The 22,799-nt window shown below is 44.7% G+C and overlaps 1 protein-coding gene and 1 long non-coding RNA gene across 8 annotated transcripts in view; one reads left to right on the top strand and one right to left on the bottom strand.

Annotated features, from left to right (window-relative positions):
* SPAG17 (sperm associated antigen 17) overlaps positions 1–22,799 on the bottom strand; it is a 342,590-nt gene that overhangs the window by 49,986 nt on the left and 269,805 nt on the right. For 6 of the 7 annotated variants that reach the window (XM_019548662.1, XM_019548664.1, XM_019548665.1 and 3 more), the window contains 4 exons: positions 6,274–6,398; positions 5,959–6,089; positions 3,258–3,388; positions 1,673–1,855 (listed from right to left, as the gene is read on the bottom strand). In XM_019548662.1, the coding sequence (XP_019404207.1) occupies positions 1,673–1,855; positions 3,258–3,388; positions 5,959–6,089; positions 6,274–6,398 (570 nt within the window). The remainder of the gene's footprint in view (positions 1–1,672; positions 1,856–3,257; positions 3,389–5,958; positions 6,090–6,273; positions 6,399–22,799) is intronic. The other variant, XM_019548663.1, reaches the window with a different exon arrangement.
* Positions 11,501–22,799, top strand: part of LOC109319163 — an 18,567-nt gene continuing 7,268 nt past the window's right edge. Inside the window, exons 1-2 of the long non-coding RNA XR_002103391.1 lie at positions 11,501–11,605; positions 16,196–16,197. This is a non-coding gene — a long non-coding RNA (uncharacterized LOC109319163). The remainder of the gene's footprint in view (positions 11,606–16,195; positions 16,198–22,799) is intronic.

Below are 22,799 nucleotides of genomic sequence, written 5' to 3'. Positions count from 1 at the left end.
GGTGCTCTTTCCTGCCAAGGCAGGGGGTCGGACTAGATGATCTACCTAGGTCCCTTCCGACTCTAGCTACTATGAAACTATGAAACAGCCCTGTATCTGCAGAAGATGCAAGCTTGTGCCTACCTAATGGTTGTGAAATAGCCTAAAAGAATTCCCCTGTGAAACACAGCTGCATGGATTTGTCCCTCACAATGATCTGTGAGAGCTCCTCTTTGCAGGCAAGCATCTCCTTGCAGGGCACTGAAGACATGACTGGCATCTTCTGCTGCAGCTTCAGGATCTTGATCTTTGTGGCACTGATTCCAGGTCCAGCCGTGTCAACAAGCTGGCATTTCAACAGTATTGTGCTCTTTCAAAGGCCGCTCTGTCAAACACAGCTTGGCTGCAGCGCCTTGTCCTGAGCACCTGCTAGATTTCCTTATCACCCCAAATGGAAAATAAGTCAGCACCCAATCCTGACTCCAGGTCATGTTGAGCAGTAAGTAGGTGAGCAAGGCCCCATGAGACCCCTATGACTGAAGTGGTAGAGTGACAGGGAAATGAAAGCAGTCCATGCTGCCCCCCACACCCCACCCTGAGGCCTGTATATTCTCAGAATGCAACATAATTAGTAGAAGTAAATCTTCTCACAGTGAACACTGTGTCATTGAGCCTCAGCCCTGCAAGAGGCCTTGTCTTCACTGCTAAAAAAGTGGGTTTCATTTCACTAATGCATGTGAACTAGCCCACGGGGGAAAAACTCAGTGAAAACAGGATGCTTCAGTTTTACTATAAGGTAAACTGGGCAAAATGAGTACTGTGCTTCTGCCTGAGAATGGCTTCATTTCATTTATCTTGCTATAAAAAGGAAGCATTTTGCCTTCACTGCTTTTACCTTGGGAGATCATGTTTGTTAGGTTCTTAGAGGTAAAAATCATACCTTTTCTCAGCAGGGAAATAAAGGCCTTAAAAGACTGAAGTGGTTGAATGGCCATTTATTTCTGACTTCAATGCTTTGACTCTTCACAAAGGAAACTACCTGTCAGCATCGCATTTATATTGTGGATTCAGTTGGGCCCCTGTGTATTAATCTATAATTTTGCTTATTAAGGATGCAGTGGAATAACTGTGCTGCTCAGGGGTTATGGGTTTTTTGTGGCTATACGCATGCTTATAAAACACTTATTGTATTTAAGGTCCATTACAGCTCTTGCTTCAGGTGTATGTGGACCTATTTAATTCATGGATCTTGCGGAAACCACAAAATCTGGGATTGTCTGTGAAATCAACAAAAAAAATTTAATAAAAATAAAATGCTGGCTCCCTAGTGGAAGCCAGCAGTCCTCACTGCTCAGAGGGGAAGTTGCCAGCTGGTGGAGCCATGTAAAGGACAGCAGATAAGATGATGACTGCTCCCTTGTCCCTCCCCTGACTTGCTAGGGCTGCTCTGCCAATCAGCACTGAAGGGTGAGGTGGTGCAAATGGAAGCCAACAATCAAGGTGGCAGCAACCCCTTCATCCTTTCTCCCCATGGGGCCTCATTGCCAATCAATGCTGAGGGGCAGGACTGCTACAAAGTGAAATTGGCACTGCACACTGCAAACAGGCTGCAAAAAACCCCCCTTTGTCCTTATATATGGGAAATTTGCCAGTTCTTCGTACTGAAAGAATGAAGTAATTGAGATCACATTACCTTGAGAGAAAGTTCCAGCTTCCTTCTCAGCTCATTACTGATTGGCTCGTACTGAATCAGCTGACGGACTTGCAGTACATTAGGGCATTTTTGTACAGCTGTTGGAGGGCAGGTGGACTCTTTGGATCCTATGTGCAGTCCTTTCCAAATATGGGTGCCAAATGAGGGACCTGGAATTTTCCTCTGAATACAATCAACAACCAAAGAGAGATGATTACTGTACTGACTTGAAAAAGTCTCATGAAATCAGAAAGCAAAGGGGCAGGTGTGTGCATGCAGGTGTGGATTAAGGTGTATTGGGACCATGGGGCAACACAAAATTGGAGGCCCCCACCCCACATGGGAGCTGGACTGCAGTGGGGGAGGGGTCCCCTTCCCTCCTGGTGCTGGCTGAGGAGGCTGGGTGGACCCTGCTGGGCTGGGGGTAGGGGGGAACAGGCCAGCCTCTTCTTCCTTCTCCTTGCCCCCCCCCACCCTCTGCTTCTGTCATAGCCAAAAGTACACACATGCACACAGAGACACAGGTGTGTACACACTGTACTCTCACTCACTCTCTGCACATGGACAGACACAAACACACTCTCTTCCTGCCATGAACACAGATAGATGCACTCCCCCCGCCCCCCAGACACACACTTTCCCCTCACAGGACCTCCCCACTCTTGACTACTCTGAGGCAGCCCTCCTCCCCCTCCCCCTGATCCTCCATGAGCAACCTATGGTCTGTCTAGCTCCCCACCCCTACCCCTATTAGACTTACCTGCAGGGAGCTACTGCCTCTGTGTGTGTGTGTGTGTGTGTGTGTGTGTGTGTGTGTGTGTGTGTGTGTGTGTGTGTGTGTGTGTTCATCTCCTCATACAAAAAGCCTACTATTTATAGATTTGAAATTATACCGTAAACCTAAATATATTCAGAAGCTGAAGGCAAAGTTGTTTCTTACACTGAGATCTATAGTTTTACCAAGTGCCTAGGCTGTTGTTACGTTGAAAGGCAGAGATGTGTTGAAGCCAAATACTGATAGCTCATAAATTCACTAGTGTCAGCATCCCACATTTTTCATTTAAAAATATGGGAATTACTGTAAACATTTAGATCCTGATTTGATTTTGCTAAAATTTTAACCAGAAGAATTAATGTACAATGTATTTCAAGGTGGCACTTTTTACACTTACTCGTGTAATCAGTTTTTTCTAAAAAGGATGCATTCTCCTCAGCACCATCAAGAAAGTATGATTTTGTAGCTGAAGCATGGGCTTTGGTAAGATTGGAGTTTTATTTCTGGGTGAGGTATGAACTCACCATGTGACCTAAACTCACTAATCTTTGTCCTTCCATTTTCCAACTGGATTTTAGGAGTAATACTTAACTACCTTGCACAGATGTTTGATTGATTTTTACTAAAGTGCTTGGAAATTCTTCAGTTGAATCTGACAGTGATGTGATCCAGGAGGTCAGATTAAATACTTATAACGTTGCCTTCAAGATTTATATAACAGATGAATCTCTAAGTGAGAGTATAAGTAATAACTATGAAAATTAATAAAGGAACATCAAACAGCAATATAGCCTTCTGAAATATTCCTACCTCAAAAGGAGGAAATGTATCCCAGTTTCTTGACTGTAGGTTTGGAGGAACAATACTGGTGGATTCTTTCTTCGTTAACCAGACAGAGGCTTCAGTGAAAGGTCGGAGGACAGTGACACTAAGAACACCTGCTTCAAAAAAAAATTCCAGTAAAAACCATCTGCATTCAAAACTGGTGAACAAGTGTTTTGCAATGTTTTGGAATCCTCTGAAGAAAAAGCTGATGCAAATGTAAATTCTCACATTTTATGCAGCTGAGAATGTGATACCACTGTTATCATCCAGGGCTATCCAACTTCTAGGGGGCTGCACACCCTGCAAGCTGCACCATTGAGGGCCTCCTGCCCTGGACAACACCAGTGGAGGCCATACACAGGCTGCAGCAGAGGCCTCCTGGGCAGCATACCACATGGGTACAACCTGCTACACCCCACTTCCATGTAGGCAGCTTCCCACTCCCTATAGCCATACTGCTGTGCTATGTGCCTACACAGCCCCAGTGTCACTTTCTGCTTCCCATAATGCAGTACACTCACCCTCAGGTGGGGGCAGACAGAAGAAGCTAAAGGAGGAAGGGGGAACCCAGAGACTGGTTGCTGCTACAGCTGGCAGGATGAGGTCTGCAACTTAACCCCTCATGAGCTGCATGCGGCTTCCAGGCTGTCAGCTAGACAGCCCTGTTATAGACAATAAGGGATCATAATGGGACTATGAGAGAGACAACATTGGATTAGGCTTTCCCAAATTTTGCCCAACCAAAGGCTGTATTTGCAAGTTGCCAGGCATTTCAGGACTGTATTCAATTTGCATGTTGTGGAGTGCGAATAAATTGCCTCATCTTGAGGAAGGTGTAGTCCAGCAATCCAGCACAAATTAAACTGTTTTGAGCAGCTTGTTGGAGACCTGGGGTTACAATTTCAGCTTCAAGGATATATCACTGTCAAATCAGTGTCAATATGATTTGAGATGCCATTAATTATCTGTAATTGTTCCTCTAATTCATTTTACCTTTCTTAAAAACTATAAGTATTTTAAGTATCAAATTTTCAAGAGCAGACTTTTAGATCTTTTTGGAAAGTCTTCTTTCCAGTCAAACTCAAATTAGGAATTTGCATTGGTCCCTGATGCTTTGGATTATCAATCTGGCCTGCATTCTGTGGGTTGCCAGGATCTACAGAGTTAGCACTAGCTTCTAATAGCTTTCCAGCACAATTCAAGGTGCTGGCCTTGACCTATCAGACCCTAAATGATCTGAGCTCTGCATACCCCAAGGAACTCATTTGGTTCCATTACAAACTCTAAGGTCAGACAAAAGTAATCTCCTGTAGATGCCATCTGTGAACCAAGGTTGTTTGATAAGAACAAAAGAGAGGTTTTTCTTGGTAGTCTCTCAGCTCTAGAATTTCTTCTCCCTGTGGTCTGTCAGAGCTCAAGTCTAGACATCTTCCGAAAAGTATTGTGTGATCTTTTTATTTGAGCAAGCCTGCAGAAAGCAGGTTTAAGTTCCATCTGGGAAGTATTTTCTATCACATATTATTTCAATATTTGTACGTCTTTATAATTGGGATAACTCTTAGACAAGCTTAGACTTGAGGAAAGGCACCCAATGCCCAAGATCTCATCTAACAGCTCTCCCAACTTGTCAGGTTTGTGGCTTTGAACCTAGGACCTCAGCCTCCCTGGCACAAACACTCATCCTTGTCTGACATCTCCTCAACAGAACACTGGGGTGGACACACATGGCTAGAACCCTCCAGCTTGGCTTAGTCACATACCCACTCCCTGCCACCAAAGTGGTCAGCCAGGGTCAATAGACCCCTCATCCCTTCCAATAGAAACTTCTGACCTGGAAGAAAGTGGCTGGACAACAGGGTTTAAAATGGTATCTAGGGTGCAGCACCCTTGGCTTGTGCCACTACTGACTGGTGGATTCCTTGGATGCTTGACCTGACTAGTCTCCTGGTCTTGATCTTTGCCTGACCCTCTGGATACCTGACCCAGCTCTGGTCTGACACCTGAATACTCAGCCCAGCTAGACCTTTAACCTTGCTCTGCCTGACTCCCTGGATCCCTGACTCAGTTCCCTGGACAGATCTCCTAGATCCTGATTTGCTGGCTTCTCTTGACCCTGAAGTGACCCCCAGACCTGGCTGCCCATGGCCTGTCATGACATAACTATACAGTTGGTCCAATAATAGGTATTACAAAAAAGCCTAGTCTCTCAACATATCCTGGGCCATCTTGGCTACACTAAAACCTTAATAATTTATTTGGCTTTTTATTGTAAGCCATCCTGAGGATTTTTTGGGGAGGGTGGCATATAAATCTAAACAATAAATATTTAAGCAGTTGGTTTTGTTTTCATGCTTAGAAGTAATAAAGATACAAGTATACCAATGTTAATTTATTTAGCCCTTTATCACCTGTTCACTTAGTTGACTGGCTCTTTCCCATAATCTTTCCACAAATTCTGTTTTTCACACTCCTAGAATACTTCAAGATGTGACCAGGAGGACATATACACTGTTATCAGGAATAAGTTACAATCACCATCGTGACTGTGTGGCATATTTGGAGTCTGAGCACAGTGAATAAACTCAGTATAATTTTTCCTATCCACATAAGAGTCTTGAGCATTCTGGCCTCGCTAATGTAATAATTTTTGTATTAAGTTGACAAAAAGGGAATGGAATATCCCCACCTGGACATTCTTGTACTGGCTCTTGCAAAACTGCTGTAGCTGGATCCCCATATGCTTCAGAGAGGTATTCTTCCACATAACTGTTCTGAAGAAGTTCAATCCCTGAACCATCGGCATAAACAACGAAGAACCTAAGCAACCACCCATACACAAATCTGATTAGTTCAAGGTTATATTAAAATGATATTATTTTCTAAATAGTCAATAAGAAAAAACATGATAATGACATAATGAAAGATTTCAAAATGGTGGCATCAAGTGCACGAAAATTGACTAATAAAGAAAAAATAAGCCTATCAACTATATTCATTTTACCTAGGGACATGTTCACTGGATGTGGTAGAAGTGCCACCTTCTGTGGCTTCTGCTGCCAAACATTTTTCTTCTTCACCAGAGTCAATTTTGGGGATGAATGCAGATGTGCTTCCATCAGCCATCACCTAAATTGGAAAGTGCAAAAAATGACAAACTATTGCATCTAGTAACCTGCTACTAAGCACTCAAGTGAGCTGGCATCATCACAGAAGCAGTCTGCTCACATTTCATGTGGGGCAGCTAAATGGGCATAGTAACAGCAGATGAGTGGCAGAGTCCTGCCATGCCAGGAATCCTAACTCTGCTGCTAAACAGAGACTACAACTCAGATACATAAAAATAGACATACAGGGGCATGTTTAAGGGAGACATGTTTGAGTTATATTTTCAAAATATGCATCTGTACCTGCCAGCAGGCACCTGCATACAAAATAGACAACTGCTGGCCAAACCAGGTAATTTCCTACTTAGACAAGTACATATAGGCAAATTCAAATATTCTGTGGGCCCATTTTAGGCAGCTATTTCAGAATGCATGGTTATTGACAATCCCACAATGATACGGATTAGAATTTCTATACCACTGACCATCAAAACTACTACATCATTGAAACAATCCTTAGCTAATATATTTTTGATCTATGAATAGTCACAGACTTTACTGAAGGTGATAGCTGTGCTGGGGTGTACTTGGTAGCTGTGTTGGTCTGAGACAAAAAGACATACAAAAAACGAGAACTCTTGGTTCCAAAATGATACCTTTTATTAGACCAACTGGAAAATGGCAAGAAAATAGTCCTTTTCTGCAAGCTTTCAGGATCAAAATCCCTTTGTCAGGCTCTGGGAAAAGTGTAGATGGAGCTGAAGGTGGAAGTGTGTCCCTCTGGGTCCATGAGAGTGTCTTTGTGAGCTGTGTTGAGTAGCTCTTTGATGTGTTGATCACATTAATTTCCTATGGGGACTTTTTACCATCTTGTACCATCTATACTAAATCTTCCAAGGATGGAGATTCCATTACCCCTCTGTATAACATGTTCCAGTGTTTTACTACCCTTCTAGTGAGAATATTTTCCCTAATATCTAACCTAAATTTCCCTTGCTGCAACTTGAGACCATTGCACCTTGTTCTGTCATCTGCCACCACTGAAAACAGTCTAGCTCCATCCTCTTTTGAACCTCCCTTCAGGTAGTTTAAAGCTGCTATTAAATCCCCTCTCAGTCTCCTCTTATCTAGACTAAATAAGCCCAGTTCCCTCAGCCTTTCCTCACAAGTCATGTCCCCCAGATCCCTCACCATTTTTGTTGCCCTCCACTGGACTCTCCAATTTGTCCACATCCTTTCTGTAGTAGAGGGCCCAAAACTGAACATTCACATACTCTAGATGTGGCCTCACCAGTGCTGAATAGAGGGGGATAATCACTTCCCTTGACCTGCTCGTAACACTCCTACTGGTGAAGTTCAGTATGCTGTTAGCCTTCTTTGGAATAAGGGCACACTCTCAGATTATATTTAGTTTATTGTCCACTGTAACTTTTGTCCACTGGTCCTTTTCTGCAGAGCTGCTGCCTAGCCAGCCACCCCCAGCCTGTACTGGTGCATGGGATTATTTCACCCCCAGTGCAGGACTTTGCACTTTTCCTCGTTGAATCTCATGAGATTTCTTTTGGCCCAATCCTCCAATTTGTCTAGGTCACACTGAATCCTAGCCTTACCCTTCAGTGTATCTACTACTCCCTCCAGCTTGGTGTCATCTGCAAACATGCTAAGGGTGTACACTATGCCATCTTCCAGGTTGTTGGTGAAGACATCGAACCAAACCAGCTCCAGGACCGACCCCTGGGACACTCCACTTGATACCGGCTGCCAACTAGACACTGAGCCATTGATTACTACTCTCTGACCTTGACACTCCAGCCAGTTTTCTATCCACCTTACAGTCCATTCATCTAGCCCATACTTCATTTGCTTGCCTGAGAGAATGTTGTGGGAGACTGTATCAAAAGCCTTGCTAAAATCAAGCTTTACCACATCCACTGGTCTCCCTACCTCCACAGAGCCCGTCATCTCATCATAGAAGGCAATCAGGTTGGTCAGGCATGCCTTGCCCCTGGTGAATCCATGCTGACTGTTCCTAATCACCTTCTTCTCCAAGTGCTTAGAAATGGATTCCTTGAGGATCAGCTCCATGATTTTTCCAGAGACTGAGGTGAGGCTGACTGGTCTGTAGTTCCCTGGATCTTCCTTTTTCCCTTTCTTAAGTATGCACTATGTTTACCTTTTTCCAGTCATCCAGGACGGCTTCTGATCACCATGAGTTTTACAAGATAACGGCCATACGCTCTGTAATCACATCGGCCAACTCCCTCAGCTTCCTTGGATGCATCCTGTCTGGCCCCATGGACTTGTATATACCCAGCTTTTCTAAATAGTCCCTAACCTGTTTTTTCACCACTGTTGGCAGCTCACCTCCTCCTCAAACTGTACTGCCTGGTGCAGTAGTCTGGGAGCTGACCTTGCCTGTGAAGACTGAGACAAAGAAGGCATTGAGCACTTCACCCTTTTCTGCATCCTGTCACAAGGTTGCCTCACCCGTTCAGTACCCTTCAAATCCCTTGCTAACTGCAACTCCAATTGTGCTTTTGCTTTCATTCCTGCATGCCAGAGCAATGCTTTTATACTCCTCCCTATTTTTTTGTCAAAGTTTCCACTTTGTATAAACTTCCTTTTTGTGATTTAGTTTACTGAAGAGTTCCCTGCTAAGCCAGGCTGGCCTTCTACCATACTTGCTAGTCTTCCTGTGCATTGGGGTGGTTTATACCTGCACTCTCAGTAAGGCTTCTTCTTGAACACCTCCAATGATGGAGACTCCACAACTTCCCTAGGCACTGCCTCACCATTTGAACAATGAAAAGGTTCTCCTGATATCCAATCTCAACCTATATTGCTGTAAGCCATCTGTACCCTGTCCTCTGCAGCAAGACAGAAAAGGTGTTCCACTTCTACTTTATGGCAGTCTGTGAAAGGATGGGCCCAGAGGATGGCTCTAGCACCCCATGGGGCCACCCGAGTCCTGCACACACTCCAGGTCCTTCATATAACCCTCTTTCTATCTCACCTGCCACACCTTGATCTTCTTTTGATAACAATTAGGAGGCTGCCCTTGAGTCCTGCAGTGACTCTCCCAGGAAACTCTGAATGTCTGTATAAAGTCCGAGACTCTCAGATCCTTCTCCATGGTGCTCCATTCAACCACACGTCACCCATTTTGTATTTGTGTTTTTGATTTTTCTTCTTGAGGTGTAGCACCTTGAATTTCCCAGCATTAATCTTCATCTTGTTAGCTCCAGTTCAGCTTTCCAATCTGTCAAGATCCTTCTGAATTATGCCCCTGTCCGCCAGTATGTTGGCAATCCTTCCCAGTTTTGTGATGTCTGCAAATGTGCTCAAGAAGCTCTCCATTCCAGCATCCAAATCATTAATATAAAGGTTGTAAGGCTCTTGCCCTGCAGCCTGGGTAATTGGGTTAGCTGTGTAAGACTTAGTCAGACTCCTGCCCTGCAGCTCTTATAACTAGGTCAGTTGCACTTAAACTAATTGAGGCCAGATGACCCCAGTCCTTTCCTCTAATTGGTTCTCGGGCTGCTTGTAAGGAACTCTTCCAGCACCTTAGCCCTGTTACACAACCTAATAGTCTCCAATCCCTGAGTAGTTCCTGTCCTGGCAATGTCTCTGGTTTTCTTGTTTCCTGACCCTTTTTGATTGCTTTTGGATTTTGGCTTTGGATTTCTCTATGGACCTGTTTCCTGGCTCCTGATCCCAGCTGGTTCTGTTCTTGGATGTTACCATATGGACTATGCTTTGGATTTGCTAACTAGGCTTCTGATTCCTGGATTCTAGTCCTGGCTTGGCATTTGGCTCCTGACTCAGGGCTTCTGACCCCCACTTCTGCAATCCCTGGTCCCATTCCTGACTCTACCTACAAGGGTGACTGCCCTGGTTGAAACCTTTGTGGGACTTCACTTCAAGCCTTCTGTCATTCCAACATGGCTCCATTTATAATTGCCCTTTGCTTGCAGCAATTGAGCTAGTTGTCCATCCACCCTGTAGCAGTTTTGTCTAGCCCATATTTTTTCAATCTATTTATGAGAAGGTCAGATGGGACTTTATTAAAAGCCTCGCTGAAGTCCAGGTATACATCCACAGACTTCCATTCATCCATCCATCTAGTAACCTTGTCAAACAAGGAGAACAGGTTTGGCACAGTTACCTCATAGTAAGTCCATACTGGCTACTCATGATCAGCCTTCCTTCTCCAGATATTTGCAAATGTCCATCCTTATGATATGCTCCATAACTTCCCCAGTATTGAGGTGAAGCTAAACCATCTATAGTTCTTCAGACCCTCCTTTTTGCCTTTTTGCCCATCACCCAAGACAATATAGATATTATTGTCAAGGGGCCCAAGATCTCCCCTGCCAGTTTCTTTGGTGTCCTGGGGTAAAGTTAAACAGGCACTACTGACTTGAATTTATTCAAACCCACCCAAATCACTGTTTCATTTCTTATCTCATCCTTAAAATTGTCCCCTTCCTTATTTAAATAATTCTTGTTTAGCTAACTGATTTAAATCTTTTTTTTTTTTTTTTGGTGACGGTTGAAGCAAAAATTTTTGGAGCACCTCCACCTTCTTTGCATCTTCTGTTCAGAATTCATTGTGGCTATTTAACAGTGGACCCACAGCTTCCTTGGTCTTTTTTTCTGGCCAACATGCTTATAAAACCTCTTCTTGTTGTTTTTAACCTCCCTCACCAGGTACAGGTCATTCTGTATCTTTGTCTTCCTGATTTTGTCCCTGCAAGTTCTTGCTAGGCATGTCTACATGTGCATTTAACATTGCATTAGGGGTATAGGTCTTCAAGCTGCCAGGCTGGTATTGGATATCAGATTGGTATTGGTTGATATACCTCCTTAAAAATCAGCTATCGGCATCAGCTCCAAAAATCTCTATCAGTGCATCCCTACCTTTGACGATTAGAACTGAGAGATTGGAGAGAGCGTGGTTTTTGTGTGAGAAAGGTGCCCCTACAGGTAATTGGATAGTCTCATCTTTGATAGATTTCCAGTGTGTGTTCATTCTGGTGCACAGTTGTTTGGTCTCTCCTATGTATTTTTCATCAGGGCATTTGGTGCATTGGATGAGATATATTACATTTCTGGAGCTGCAGCTGTAAGATCCAGAAATGCTGATGGTTCTGTTTTGGGGTGTAGTAATTGTGGGGGTAATGGAGATGTGTTGGCAGGTTTTAAAGTTCTTGTCATGGCACAGTCTGGGTCCATTGTTTTGGCCTGTAGGAAGTTTGCTTCTGGTGATGAAGTTAGTGAGGTTCAGTGCTTGTTTGAAGGCTAGGATGGGTGGCTCTGGGAAGATCTCCTTAAGAATTGGGTCTTCTAGTATGGGTTGCAATTGTCTGAGGATTATCCATATAGATTTTAGGGAGGGGTGATATGTCACAACCAGTGCAGTGCGATTCATGGGGGTTTTCCTTCTCTACTGCAGCAGTTCTTCACATGATATCTGAGTGGCTCTTTCAAAAGTGCAATCTATCTCTCTGGGGAAGTGTCCTTGTTGAGTGAAAGCCATTTTGAGATTTGTGAGGTGGCAATCATTGGTGTTCTCCTCAGTGCAAATTTGGTGGTATGTGATGTCCCTCCTTACTAGGGTAGCCAAATGATGCCCAAAGAGGCTCTTTCTAGTTCTAGTCAGAGGGATCCCATCTCTTGATAATAGTCTTCCTCCACAAAACATCTCTCCATTGTCAAATAATCCAGCACTAAAACACTGCTGCTTATAAGTAAGCAGCTAGGCCCACTCAGGAACCAGGGCCAACTTGGGCAATTTAGTCTGCTTCTGCCCTGACTCCTGACACCTAGAAAAGAATAGAATAGATTAAACTGAATGTAAATGCAGGGGTTTGGGACTGACTGGATTTCAGCTGTCTGATTTTAGGTATGGCTATGTGAAGAAGTTACTGTGAGGTAAGACAGGGTGTGAACTTGTGGCATGTTGCCTACTTTGAAGTTACTGCTTGTGTACATGTTCAGTGAAAATGAGGTGTATTACTGTACATTTCCTACAGGGTAAGAGTATGTGCATGGGTAGTTACCTCAGATTAACTTGTTAGTGTAACCAGGCTCTCAGAGTGGGTAAAAAAGAAAAACCAGAGTGTTAGGACAGCTTGCCATATTTTATGCTTTAAAGTTGCATCAGTTTATAGAGTGGTGAATTAGAGTATTATTTTAAGTTTTCTTTTATATTCAGCCTAAAGTTCTGTATAGTCTCATTGTTAACCAAACTTTTAATTTTGCTGGTGTTTGCAATATCAGTTGGCTTTGCCTTTTGCAAGCAGCTTATGGCCTTGAGTTTGCTTGCATGATGTTTCTTTTCTTTTCTATCACTTTGAGAAGTTTTTTCCAACACAACATAGTGATAGTTTTGTTACTAGCTCAAAGTAACTGAATGTGGCACTAACCAGCTCAATCAGAGGAATGAAATGATCGGATATGTCAATGAAAGGTGATAAAAGAAACCAATGGACAATGCCCAAAGTAAGACAGTGGAAAAAGGCCAAATTAAGAGGTGTGCTTGTCTGTTGAACAAAGGAATATGCTGACAGGATAAATTATGGACAATATGTTGACAGCAGAGAGACCAATCTGAAAGCAAGGTGTCAAAGGAGTCAAGTTAAAGAAAAACATAAAAGAGGGAGCAAGAAAGTTAACTGTGTGTTGTCATCATCATTGTCATCATGAATCCAGCTTTCAACAACTGTCTGGATCGCCCCAGCCAACGACGCACCCTTTGCTTCAGGAACTGAGTGGGTGTCTTTCCTGTTGAGCAAAGTAACATCTGGGATTGGATGAGATCATTGTACTAAGTGCTTTTCTCTCTCTGAATACAGAAACTGCTAAGATAATACTAATAAAGTTCGACTTTGATTTTAGGATACTGAGTTTTCTGTGTTTGTATTTCACATTCCATTCAAGGGTTAACCATGCTTTAATGATCCCTAAGCACTATCTGGTGGACAGTGGTGCTATCAGTTCATGGACAATGTGGGTATAAATCAGGATTAACCCTTTCATAAACATAGAACTGTTGGAAATACTAATGGTATTCAATCACATTGTCGAGAGGTGATTTATAGTCTTCAGGCTCAGTTGCAGGAGAAGTGGGGAGTTGTGGTGGCTGTCACAGCTGGTTTAAGACAACCTGTTAACTGGGCTGAAAACATTTGGTTGGATCCAGAGTCCCTGGACCCTAGTGAAGGTAGGGATCTACCTGAAGATGCAAAAGCTTTAAGTTCTTATGTTCCTTTGAGGAAGGAGTTGCATGATGTGAAGAAAAAGATGGAACAGTGTCCTATGGCTCCAGTAGTGACACAGCAGATTATAAAGATGGAACAAGCTCCAGCTGTGGGGGGAGTAGGAGATGGTAATGCATCAGATCAGCAGCAGCACAGGGTAGAAAAGACTGTCACTGTTACTGCTCCATTAGCTCCGTAACAGGTAAGAGCAGCAGCTATGAATTTAGGTCTGTTGAACAAGGATACAGCAATTCAGTGGGTTTCAGTGTTTGGATCAGATGGGATGGACTATTCCTGATTGTCAAGAAGTAGCTCAAGCTAGTTGTAATTCAGAGGACTGGTCAGGGATTAAGGCATCCTTGGATGATGGATAACCAGTTGGAGATGACATACTGGTAGACTAGGAGAATTTTGACTGCACTTTTAGGTGCTCGGATAGTGTCCTGGTTGTACTTTATGGAAATGCAGAAACCCAGAGAAAGCCCTGAAGCTTATACCTGGAGGAAGCAGTTGTTAGGGTGTGCATCAGTTGGGAAATGGAGATTATAACTTTGATGATTTGGGATTTAAGACCATCCTAATAGAAGGGTTGGCTGCACTGGTGAGTTATATTAGGACCTATTGATGATCCTATGCAGTAGCCTGACCAGCACTGGTGGCTGTGTGGTAGAGTTTCTGCCTACTATGTGGGAGCTTGGAGTTTAAGCCCTAATTAGGCCAAGTAGGGGTAAGTAAAATGATAGAGAAAAATTCTTGAGACAGGGGCCCAGACAGTCCAGGAGTTGGGGGGGGAGGCGCATGCACCCTCAGGAGGCCTTAAATGCCTCTACACTAATGCTCGTAGTATGGGGAACAAGCAGGAGGAACTTGCCCTCCTGCTAGCTAACACAAACCCAGACATAGTGGGGCTCATTGAAACTTGGTGGGAACCAACACATGACTGGGTGGTAAAGGGGTATAGGTATAGGGATAGAACAGGGAGGAAAGGTGGGGGTGTTGAGCTCTACGTGAAAGAGCAGTACACATCCTCAGCAAACAGCACTGGGTTTGAGGTAGGGCAGACTGAGGTGCTCTGGGTCAGAATACAAGGAGGTTGGGGGAAAGGGACCTACTGGTGGGGGTCTACTACAGGCCACCCAACCAGGGAGAAGAGCTGGACTGGGAATTCTCAGGTCAGCTTGCAGAGGCAGTTAAGTCAAGGGATGTGGTCATCAGGGGTGACCTAAACTACGTGGACATCTGCTGGGAACCTCACATAGGTTCCTAGCTGAGTTACAGGACCTCCGCCTAACCCAGGAGGTGCACAGTCCCACCAGGGGAAATGCCTTGTTGACTTGGTCCTGGCCACAGGTGACAACCTGGTGAGGGGACTGTGGGTGCTCAACCACCTGGGCGATAGCGATTATTGCCTACTGGAATTTACCCATCCAGTGCAGGGTGTCAAAGGCCTGCAGGAAGGCAGCAGCCCTGGACTTCAGGAGGGTGGATTTCAATGAGGTAAGAAGTCTAGTTGGGGAGGCACTGAGGTCCTGAAGGGGAGGTGAGGGGAGTTGGGAGCCCAAGAAGAGTGGTCGCTCCTTAAGGAGACAATTCTCCATGCCCAAAGGGTGACAATCCCCATGTGGATCAAAGGGGGCAAGAGTGCTTAAAAGCCCCCATGGCTTATCAAAAGCATCCACAAATGTCTCAAAGCAAAAAAGGAAGTGTACACCCAATGGAAGGCAGGGGCCATCACCAAGGAGGATTATACCACCTTGGCTTGAGATTGTAGGGGGGCTGTTAGGAAGCCTAAGGCAGAGATGGAACTGGGACTAGTGACCCGGATCAAAGATAACAAGAAGTCCTTTTTTAAATACATAGGGGGTAAAAAGAAGGTACCAAGTAATGTGAGGCCTCTGCAGGATATGCTTGGTAATCTGGTGGTAGCATCAGATGACAAAGATAATCTCTTTAACAGATTCTTTGCTTCCATTTTTCTGAGCAGGGCCAGGGACATCCCCCCCACTGGGATTCCAGACGGACCCAGGGGAGGCGCAGCCAGGTCCAGGGTCAGTGAGGACCTAGTCATGGAACTCCTGAAGGGACTAGACATGTTCAAATCAGCAGATCCTGATGATCTCCACACCAGAGTGCTTAGGAAATTGGCAGAGGTCATTGCAGGACCCCTGGCACAGCTTTACAAGCATTCATAGTGCTCTGGTGAGGTGCCAGATGACTGGAAAAGGGGCAATGTGGTTCCCGTCTTCAAAAAAGGAGGAAAGAGGACCCAGGAAACTATAGGCCCGTTAGTTTTACCTCAGTCCTGGGGAAGCTAGAGGCAAGTCCTGTCAGACCAACCTGGTTGCCTTCTATGACCAGGTCACAAAAGCCTTGGATGCAGGTGTTGCGGTGGATGTAGTCTTTCTGGACTTTAGGAAGGCCCTCGACACTGTCTCTCACTCCATCCTCATTAAAAAATTAGGCAACTGTGGTGTTGATGGCTACACAGATGGGTCACAAATTGGCTGGAGGGCCGTACTCAGAGTGGTGGTGGATGGGTTATTTTTGACCTGGAGAGATGTGGGCAGTGGGGCTCCCCAGGGCTCAGCCCTTGGGCCTGCACTGTTCAATATCTTCATTGGCAATTTGGACAAGGGGGTGAAAAGCACCTTGTTCAAGTTCACAGATGACACCAAGATGTGGGGAGAAGTGACCACACTAGAAGAGAGGGACAGGCTACAACTAGAACTGGACAGGTTACAGGGGTAGGCAGATGAGAATAGGATGGGTTTCAATATGGACAAGTGCAAGATATTGCACCTGGGGAGGAAGAACCAGCAGCATACCTATAGGCTGGGGAACTCCTTTCTTGTCAGCACAGAGGCAGAAAAGGATCTTGGAGTCACTATTGATTTCAAGATGAGCATGGGCCACCAATGTGGGGATGTGGTCAGTAAGGCTAACTGCACCTTGTCATGCATCCATACATGCATCAAAGCAGGTCCAAGGGGATCCTCCCCTTCTATGTGACATTGGTCAGGCCACAGTTGGAGTACTGCATCCAGTTCTGGGTGCTGCACTTCAGGAGGGATGTGGATAGCACTGAGAGGGTCCAGAGGAGGGCCACTCGCATGATTAGGAGGCAGCAGGGGAAGCCCTATGGGGAGAGGCTATGGGACCTGAACCTGTTCAGCTTCCACAAAACAAGGCTGAGAGGGGATCTCATGGCCACCTATAAACTTGCCAAGGGGGACCAGCAAGCAATGGGAGAGTCCCTGTTCACAGTCAGGGCAGCTAGGAGCTGGAACCAACTTCCAAGGGAAGTGGTGCTTGCCCCTACCCTGGGGGTCTTCAAAAGGAGGCTAGACAGCCACCTAGCCAGGGTCACTTGACCCCAGCATCCTTTTCTGCCCATGGCAGGGGGTCGGACTTAATGATCTGCTTAGGTCCCCTCTGACCCTACCAACTATGAAACTATGGGTTGAGGACTCGAATTTGAAAGGCAAAAATAATATACAGGGAGAGCAGTCCTAAAAGGGAGGTACAAAATAAGGGTGTGTAACAGGGGGCCTGCTCTGGGCTGATTTCCCAGTGCCCTGCCACCTGTTTCTGGGCTAACTGCCCACCTTCTCACCCACCATGCATTGTTGGCAATTAATTAATAGATGTCAATTAAGTGGGAGACTGCCCATTTCTTGCCCTGATGCCAGGGGGCACTATCTGCGGCTCTGATCCTCCCCTACACCGCAGCCCAAGCCTCACAGATAGCATCCAGATATTCTCACAATTACCGGCCCCACACTGGGCCCCATAATCCTAGTGTTGAACCCTCTATGATCCCTCCATTCTGGCAGCCAAATCTGCCTTCATTTTCAGCAGCATAGCTCCCTGAACTGCTTCCCCTTCTGGGTGTGGTCCCCCCAGGACCTTTGGCTCACTAGCCCTGGCCCACCTCCAGGCCAGTCAGAACCCCAGTTCCTCAGCTCTTGAGCATTCCTCGCGGTGGGCCCCTGGCTCTTTGACCCTTCCAGTCTTGGCCCCAGCATTGACCAGTCAGCTGAAGTCCAGACAGGTGCAAGTTTATGGCCTCACTCTTTCTCTGGGGGTCCACCCTCCAGATGCTACAAAGGGTCAAAGGTGCTACCCACTGAGTTAAGGGTGTTTAAGGTGCCCTGATGTGCCTTTCACTGGGGTGGTAACTGGCCTGGTATTTCCTGGGGGCTCCCACGCCACTGGAAGCCCCAGGCCACCCACTCCCAGCAGGGTGCAGTTTTAGGTCATGCTCAGGACCAGGAGCCTCCAGACCATCCCCTACAGCTCCTCCCTTACCTCCAGATAATACCAGCAGCCTTCCAGCCAGGCAATGTTGTTGCCTGGCCTCCAGCAGCAAAACTGTCTTGTTTATATGGGCAGCCCCAGATTCAAAGGCAAATTGGCACTTCCAAAAAGGGCAATAGTGGGAATGGGTCCCAGAGCAACAAGCAGTTTTAATTCAGTTAAAAAGGGATCTGGTACAAGCTCCTGTACTGGCTTACCCAGATGAGACAAAACCCTTTGCCTTGCAACTGGCAACTACTGAAAGAGCTATCGGTGCTACCCTACTGGAAGGGAAAGGAAAAGAACAAAGGCCAGTGGCTTATGCCTCAAGAACCCTTACAGGACCTGAGCAGAAGTTTAATCCATGTGAAAAGGAATGTTTGGCACTGATTTGGGCATTGAGAAAATGGGAATACATTGTAGGAGGGGCGAGAGTAATAGTCCAGACAGCCCATTCTCCTCTAAAGTATATTATATCTAGGGAAAATTGAAGAAGGACATGCTTCAAGTCCCTGAGTGGCTCAGTGGACTCTAGCTCTTATGAACAGTGATGCTGATTTTGAATGGCAGCAGAAAATACCAACTGTGTCATATGGGTTAGTGGTGCAAGGGGAAGAGCATGAATGCCCTTTGCCAGAGTATCATAGGGCCATTGTACACACCACAAATTGGCCTTTAAAGTGAGTTAACTGCCCTTTTGCACTGCTTTAATGGTGTTGCTGTTTGCACGTTTGGCAGCCTATTGAGTGTTAAGGGCACTACTGTTTGCATGTTCGGTGGCATATTACGCGTTAAATACTTTGGGACGTAGCAAAATAAAACATGTCTGAGGACTGCCTGGGCTGGGTGCCTGTGGGCAGGTGCCACCTGGGGGGCACCATTGATGCCACAGAGGGAAGTACCAGTTCCTGCCCCTCCCTGCAGCTCAGGGACTGTTCAGCCCTCTCCTGCCACCACCAGAGAGGCATATAAGGACCAGACCCAACCCTTGTGTACATGCCATGGGGGTTTACTTTGCCCTAAATTAAAGCAGTGTTTTTAATGATGCACCCTTTGCTTCAGGAACTGAGTGGCCATTTTTTCTGTTGAGCAATGTAACATTTGGGATTGGGTGTGATCATTGTACTAAGTGCTTTTCTCTCTCTCTATATAGAAACTGATAATACTTGTTGTAATAATAAAGTTCAACTTTGATTCTAGGATACTGAGTTGTCTGTGTTCCTATTTCACATTCCATTTAAGGGTTAATTGTGTTTTAACAAACCCTAAACACTATCTGGTGGACAGTGGCGTTACCATGACAGCAAATGGAGAATGCCCAGAAAAAACTAACAAGAAAGCAACAATGTAGCCATTGGAGGTAACAAAAACTTTTAGACCCTAATTTAGGTTCTCAGATTAGAAAACATCCATTGTGCATACCAGGGGGGCTTTAGTGACTCAACATGGGTCAATGGGCAGGATAAGTGCTCAATCTCCTGTTGAAAATACTGGACCACATTGTCTTCAGTGCTAATATATTAAGAGCAAGAAATCGACACACTTTTTACTGGCTAAGAGATGCACTTTCAGCTATACTTTTGTGCAGCATCATTGGGAAGCTTATTCTCTCTGGCTACCTCTGGCTGTATTTAAAAGCAAATTGGTTCAGATGGTAGCAGAGTACACAATTCTCTGACATTCCTAAAATTAAGTGGGATAACTGGAATTTTCTTGGTCAGCTATGACTTGGAACTGTCCAAAAGTGACTTAGGGTTGGATTTGTAAAGGCATTTAAATGCCTAAAGACGCAGACCCAGTAGGACTTTAACAAGTGCGTGGGTGCCTAACTGTCACTGAAAATCTCATTATCTGCCTATATGCACTGTTTGGGAGCCAACTGCATAAATGAGGGAGGATGACCTGGATAGCAGCCCAAGGTCCTGCCTTGTGAGGGGAGTTACAAAAATAGCCATTGCTTCTTTGTGTGAAGCCACTGTCCAGCAGGCTGAGCTGTCCTTGATGGCTAGAAAATGGTATTTAGAGGTTTGCTTTTGGGAACTGGAGTGTAGGTAAAGTAGTTATTGCATTAGAATAATGATCTAGGGGAATGGCAAGGGTTAACTGGTTTCAAAAAACCTGTTTGTGACAAAGTTTCTTTCAAGGCCCACTATGTCTGAAGCCAGCAGACACAGAGGCTGGGAAACTGAAGACATGTACCACACTGTTCCATAACATGAGATAAGGTGGCATTAGGTCACAGTGTCAAACTGCAGAGCCTTTGGGGTTTCCAGTTTTGGTGAACAGATCAAATTAAGATGTGTGCATGTGATGGGTTTGTTGGAATAAAGGAATGTGCTTGCAGGACAGAACATGGGCAGTATCATGACTGCAGAGAGACCAATCAATGATGCCCAGAGATGAAAATTCATCAGAAGAGAGAAAGAATACAAAAAGAAGGATTTCAGAGCAGCAAAGTGTCCCTGAGAGGGAAACCTGAGACCACCATGGACAGATGGTCTCAGCCTCGACCTCCAGGCTGACATTGAAGAAAGAACCTCAGGATGAAGCATGCATACTGGCCAGACATACCTTCCTTCTGTGACAGCTCTAGGACTAGTAGATATAGGATCGTTTGCATTATTCGTATCTGCTATCACTGTGTACCAATACAGTTTGCCTATTATTGAATGGAGAGATTGTGGTCAGTCTGAGGGTTTGGGTCCACCTGGAACAAGGTATTGGAGTCATAAATCCAGTGCCAACACCACGTTATGCCTTTGTAGGTACTTAGCTCCTTTTACAGATCTGGCCTTTGCCTACAGGAACAGGCAACAAAGCCAGCAGGCACATGATAGTGGTGAAGTATATGTATTCTTTCCAGGGCCCTTCTGTATTCAGCAATATATTGCCACAACCTCTTTTTAAGAATTGGACCTTATTGTGCCAAAAGTGGGCAGATAATGTGATATTCAACAAGATTAGTATCTCAAGAAAGGACACTGCTGAGCATTGATGTTAATTTAAGAACAACAATAATAATATAATAACATTTTGTGTTTCTCTAGTACCTTTAAATCCAATAAATCTTTAATCCAAGATTAACTAAAGCAGACAGGTGTGGGTGCACTGTCATTTTGGCATGATATTTCTAGAAAGATGTACTTTTACAATATTATCTCACTTTTGAAAATCAGTTTATATTGGCTTGGAAAACGATGAAAATGAAAACAATGAAAATATTCACAATTGCCCTTTTCCCTTGACAACATTCAGTTAAGGAGATTTCTGTCTAATTTTCATGTGACCGTTTCGTAAAACAATTTGCCATTTAACAGAGTTATCTTAGATATGTATGAGTTACCTTAGATATGTATCACAAATTACTTCAGTGCTGGGTCTAGAAGATTGAAGATTGATCCTACACTTCCCAAAACACTTCTACTGGGTGCATCTACGCAAGACGCTTAATGACTAATTCTACTGCACATTAGCATGGCTGGCAAAAACTGTAATAATGTGCAAATGCACAGTAGATTAGTCCAATGGGCATCAAGCCTCACTTAAAAAGTGTTCCATTGCACTAATGCACAATAGTGTTGATTATGGTGCATTAAGTTAGCATCTGTTATTACAGGTATGTAATATGTATCTTTTATCTTAAATCAACAGAAACAAAACTGGTCCTAGAACAATACACAGCAATAATTATAGGCAAGGCTGGCAGTGCCACCTATTATTTAAGTTGCCTCACACTGTCCATTATAGCATCACATTTTCTGTTGTTTATAACTTTCCCAAACTCTAATTATTCAAACTTTTCTAAGCTGGGCACCTATTTCAGGCTGAATTTTTCTTTGACAAATGCAGTCAAAATGATTCAGTCATTTTTAAGAAGGTGACTAAGAAAATATGCTGTTTACTCTTTGTTAAACATTTTTGGTGCTCTTTTCTTTGACTACGTCTATAACCCTGATGTTTTGGATCAGGGACTTAATATTTGCCCAGGCTTCCTAGAAGGTATTCAGCCTTGTTCTGTAACAGCTTCTTTCAGCTGCTGCTGGTTAAACACTGGAATTGTCTCCGAACACAGTCTGAGCTCTGTGGTTGCAAGGCCTGCGGTGGGAGACAAGAATCTCCCAGGCCAGGCCCTACAATTGTAGGGTTGGCACTGGGAGATAAGAATCTCCTAGTGCTGGCCCTGTGACCACAGAGCTGGTGCTGGGAGATAAGAATCTCCTAGCCTGGGCCCCGTGACTGCAGAGCTCAGGTTGGGAGATAAGAATCTGCTAGCTTCTGCTCCCCTATCACGATTGGGAAACGGGCTGGGAGCCCTCTGCTGCTAGGGCATGGGAATCTTGTTTCTGCCTGCATTCCAGTGGTGGAGCCCACCCCAGCAGCAGGCATCTCCCAGGGACAGGGAGAAATTTCCCATCCTCTGCTGTTCAGCTGACCGGGAGTACATTTGCTCCCACTCAGCTATCTACGTGTGCCATACTGCACAGTAAATAATTGAGAGTAAATGTGCTACTTGTATTTACAGGTAGCACATTTACTCGGGATTAAGGAAAATGACTGTGCAGTAAGTGTCTGCATGTGTAGATGGTGATGCTTACAGCACTGTAAGTATCTCTAATCTTGAGTAAAGTGTCTCATATAGATGCACCCAGTGTTGAGAAAAACTACATATAATTATATCAAAATGGGGCGCCCAAACTTAGTTAAAAATTGTACTTTCATCTCTCTGTTAGAAATATTATTAAAAATGCATTATCAATAGTGTTGTTAGAACAGCACAGCTGCCAGCTCTCATCAATAGTGTTGTTAGAACAGCACAGCTGTCAGCTCTCTCCCTGGTGGGAGAGAGAGATTGAAGGAGAAGCTAC

This window comes from Crocodylus porosus, unplaced genomic scaffold (genome assembly GCF_001723895.1).
Source record: "Crocodylus porosus isolate Cpor-Errol unplaced genomic scaffold, CroPor_comp1, whole genome shotgun sequence".
Lineage (NCBI taxonomy): Eukaryota > Metazoa > Chordata > Crocodylia > Crocodylidae > Crocodylus > Crocodylus porosus.
This window is presented reverse-complemented; position numbering and strand designations above follow the sequence as displayed.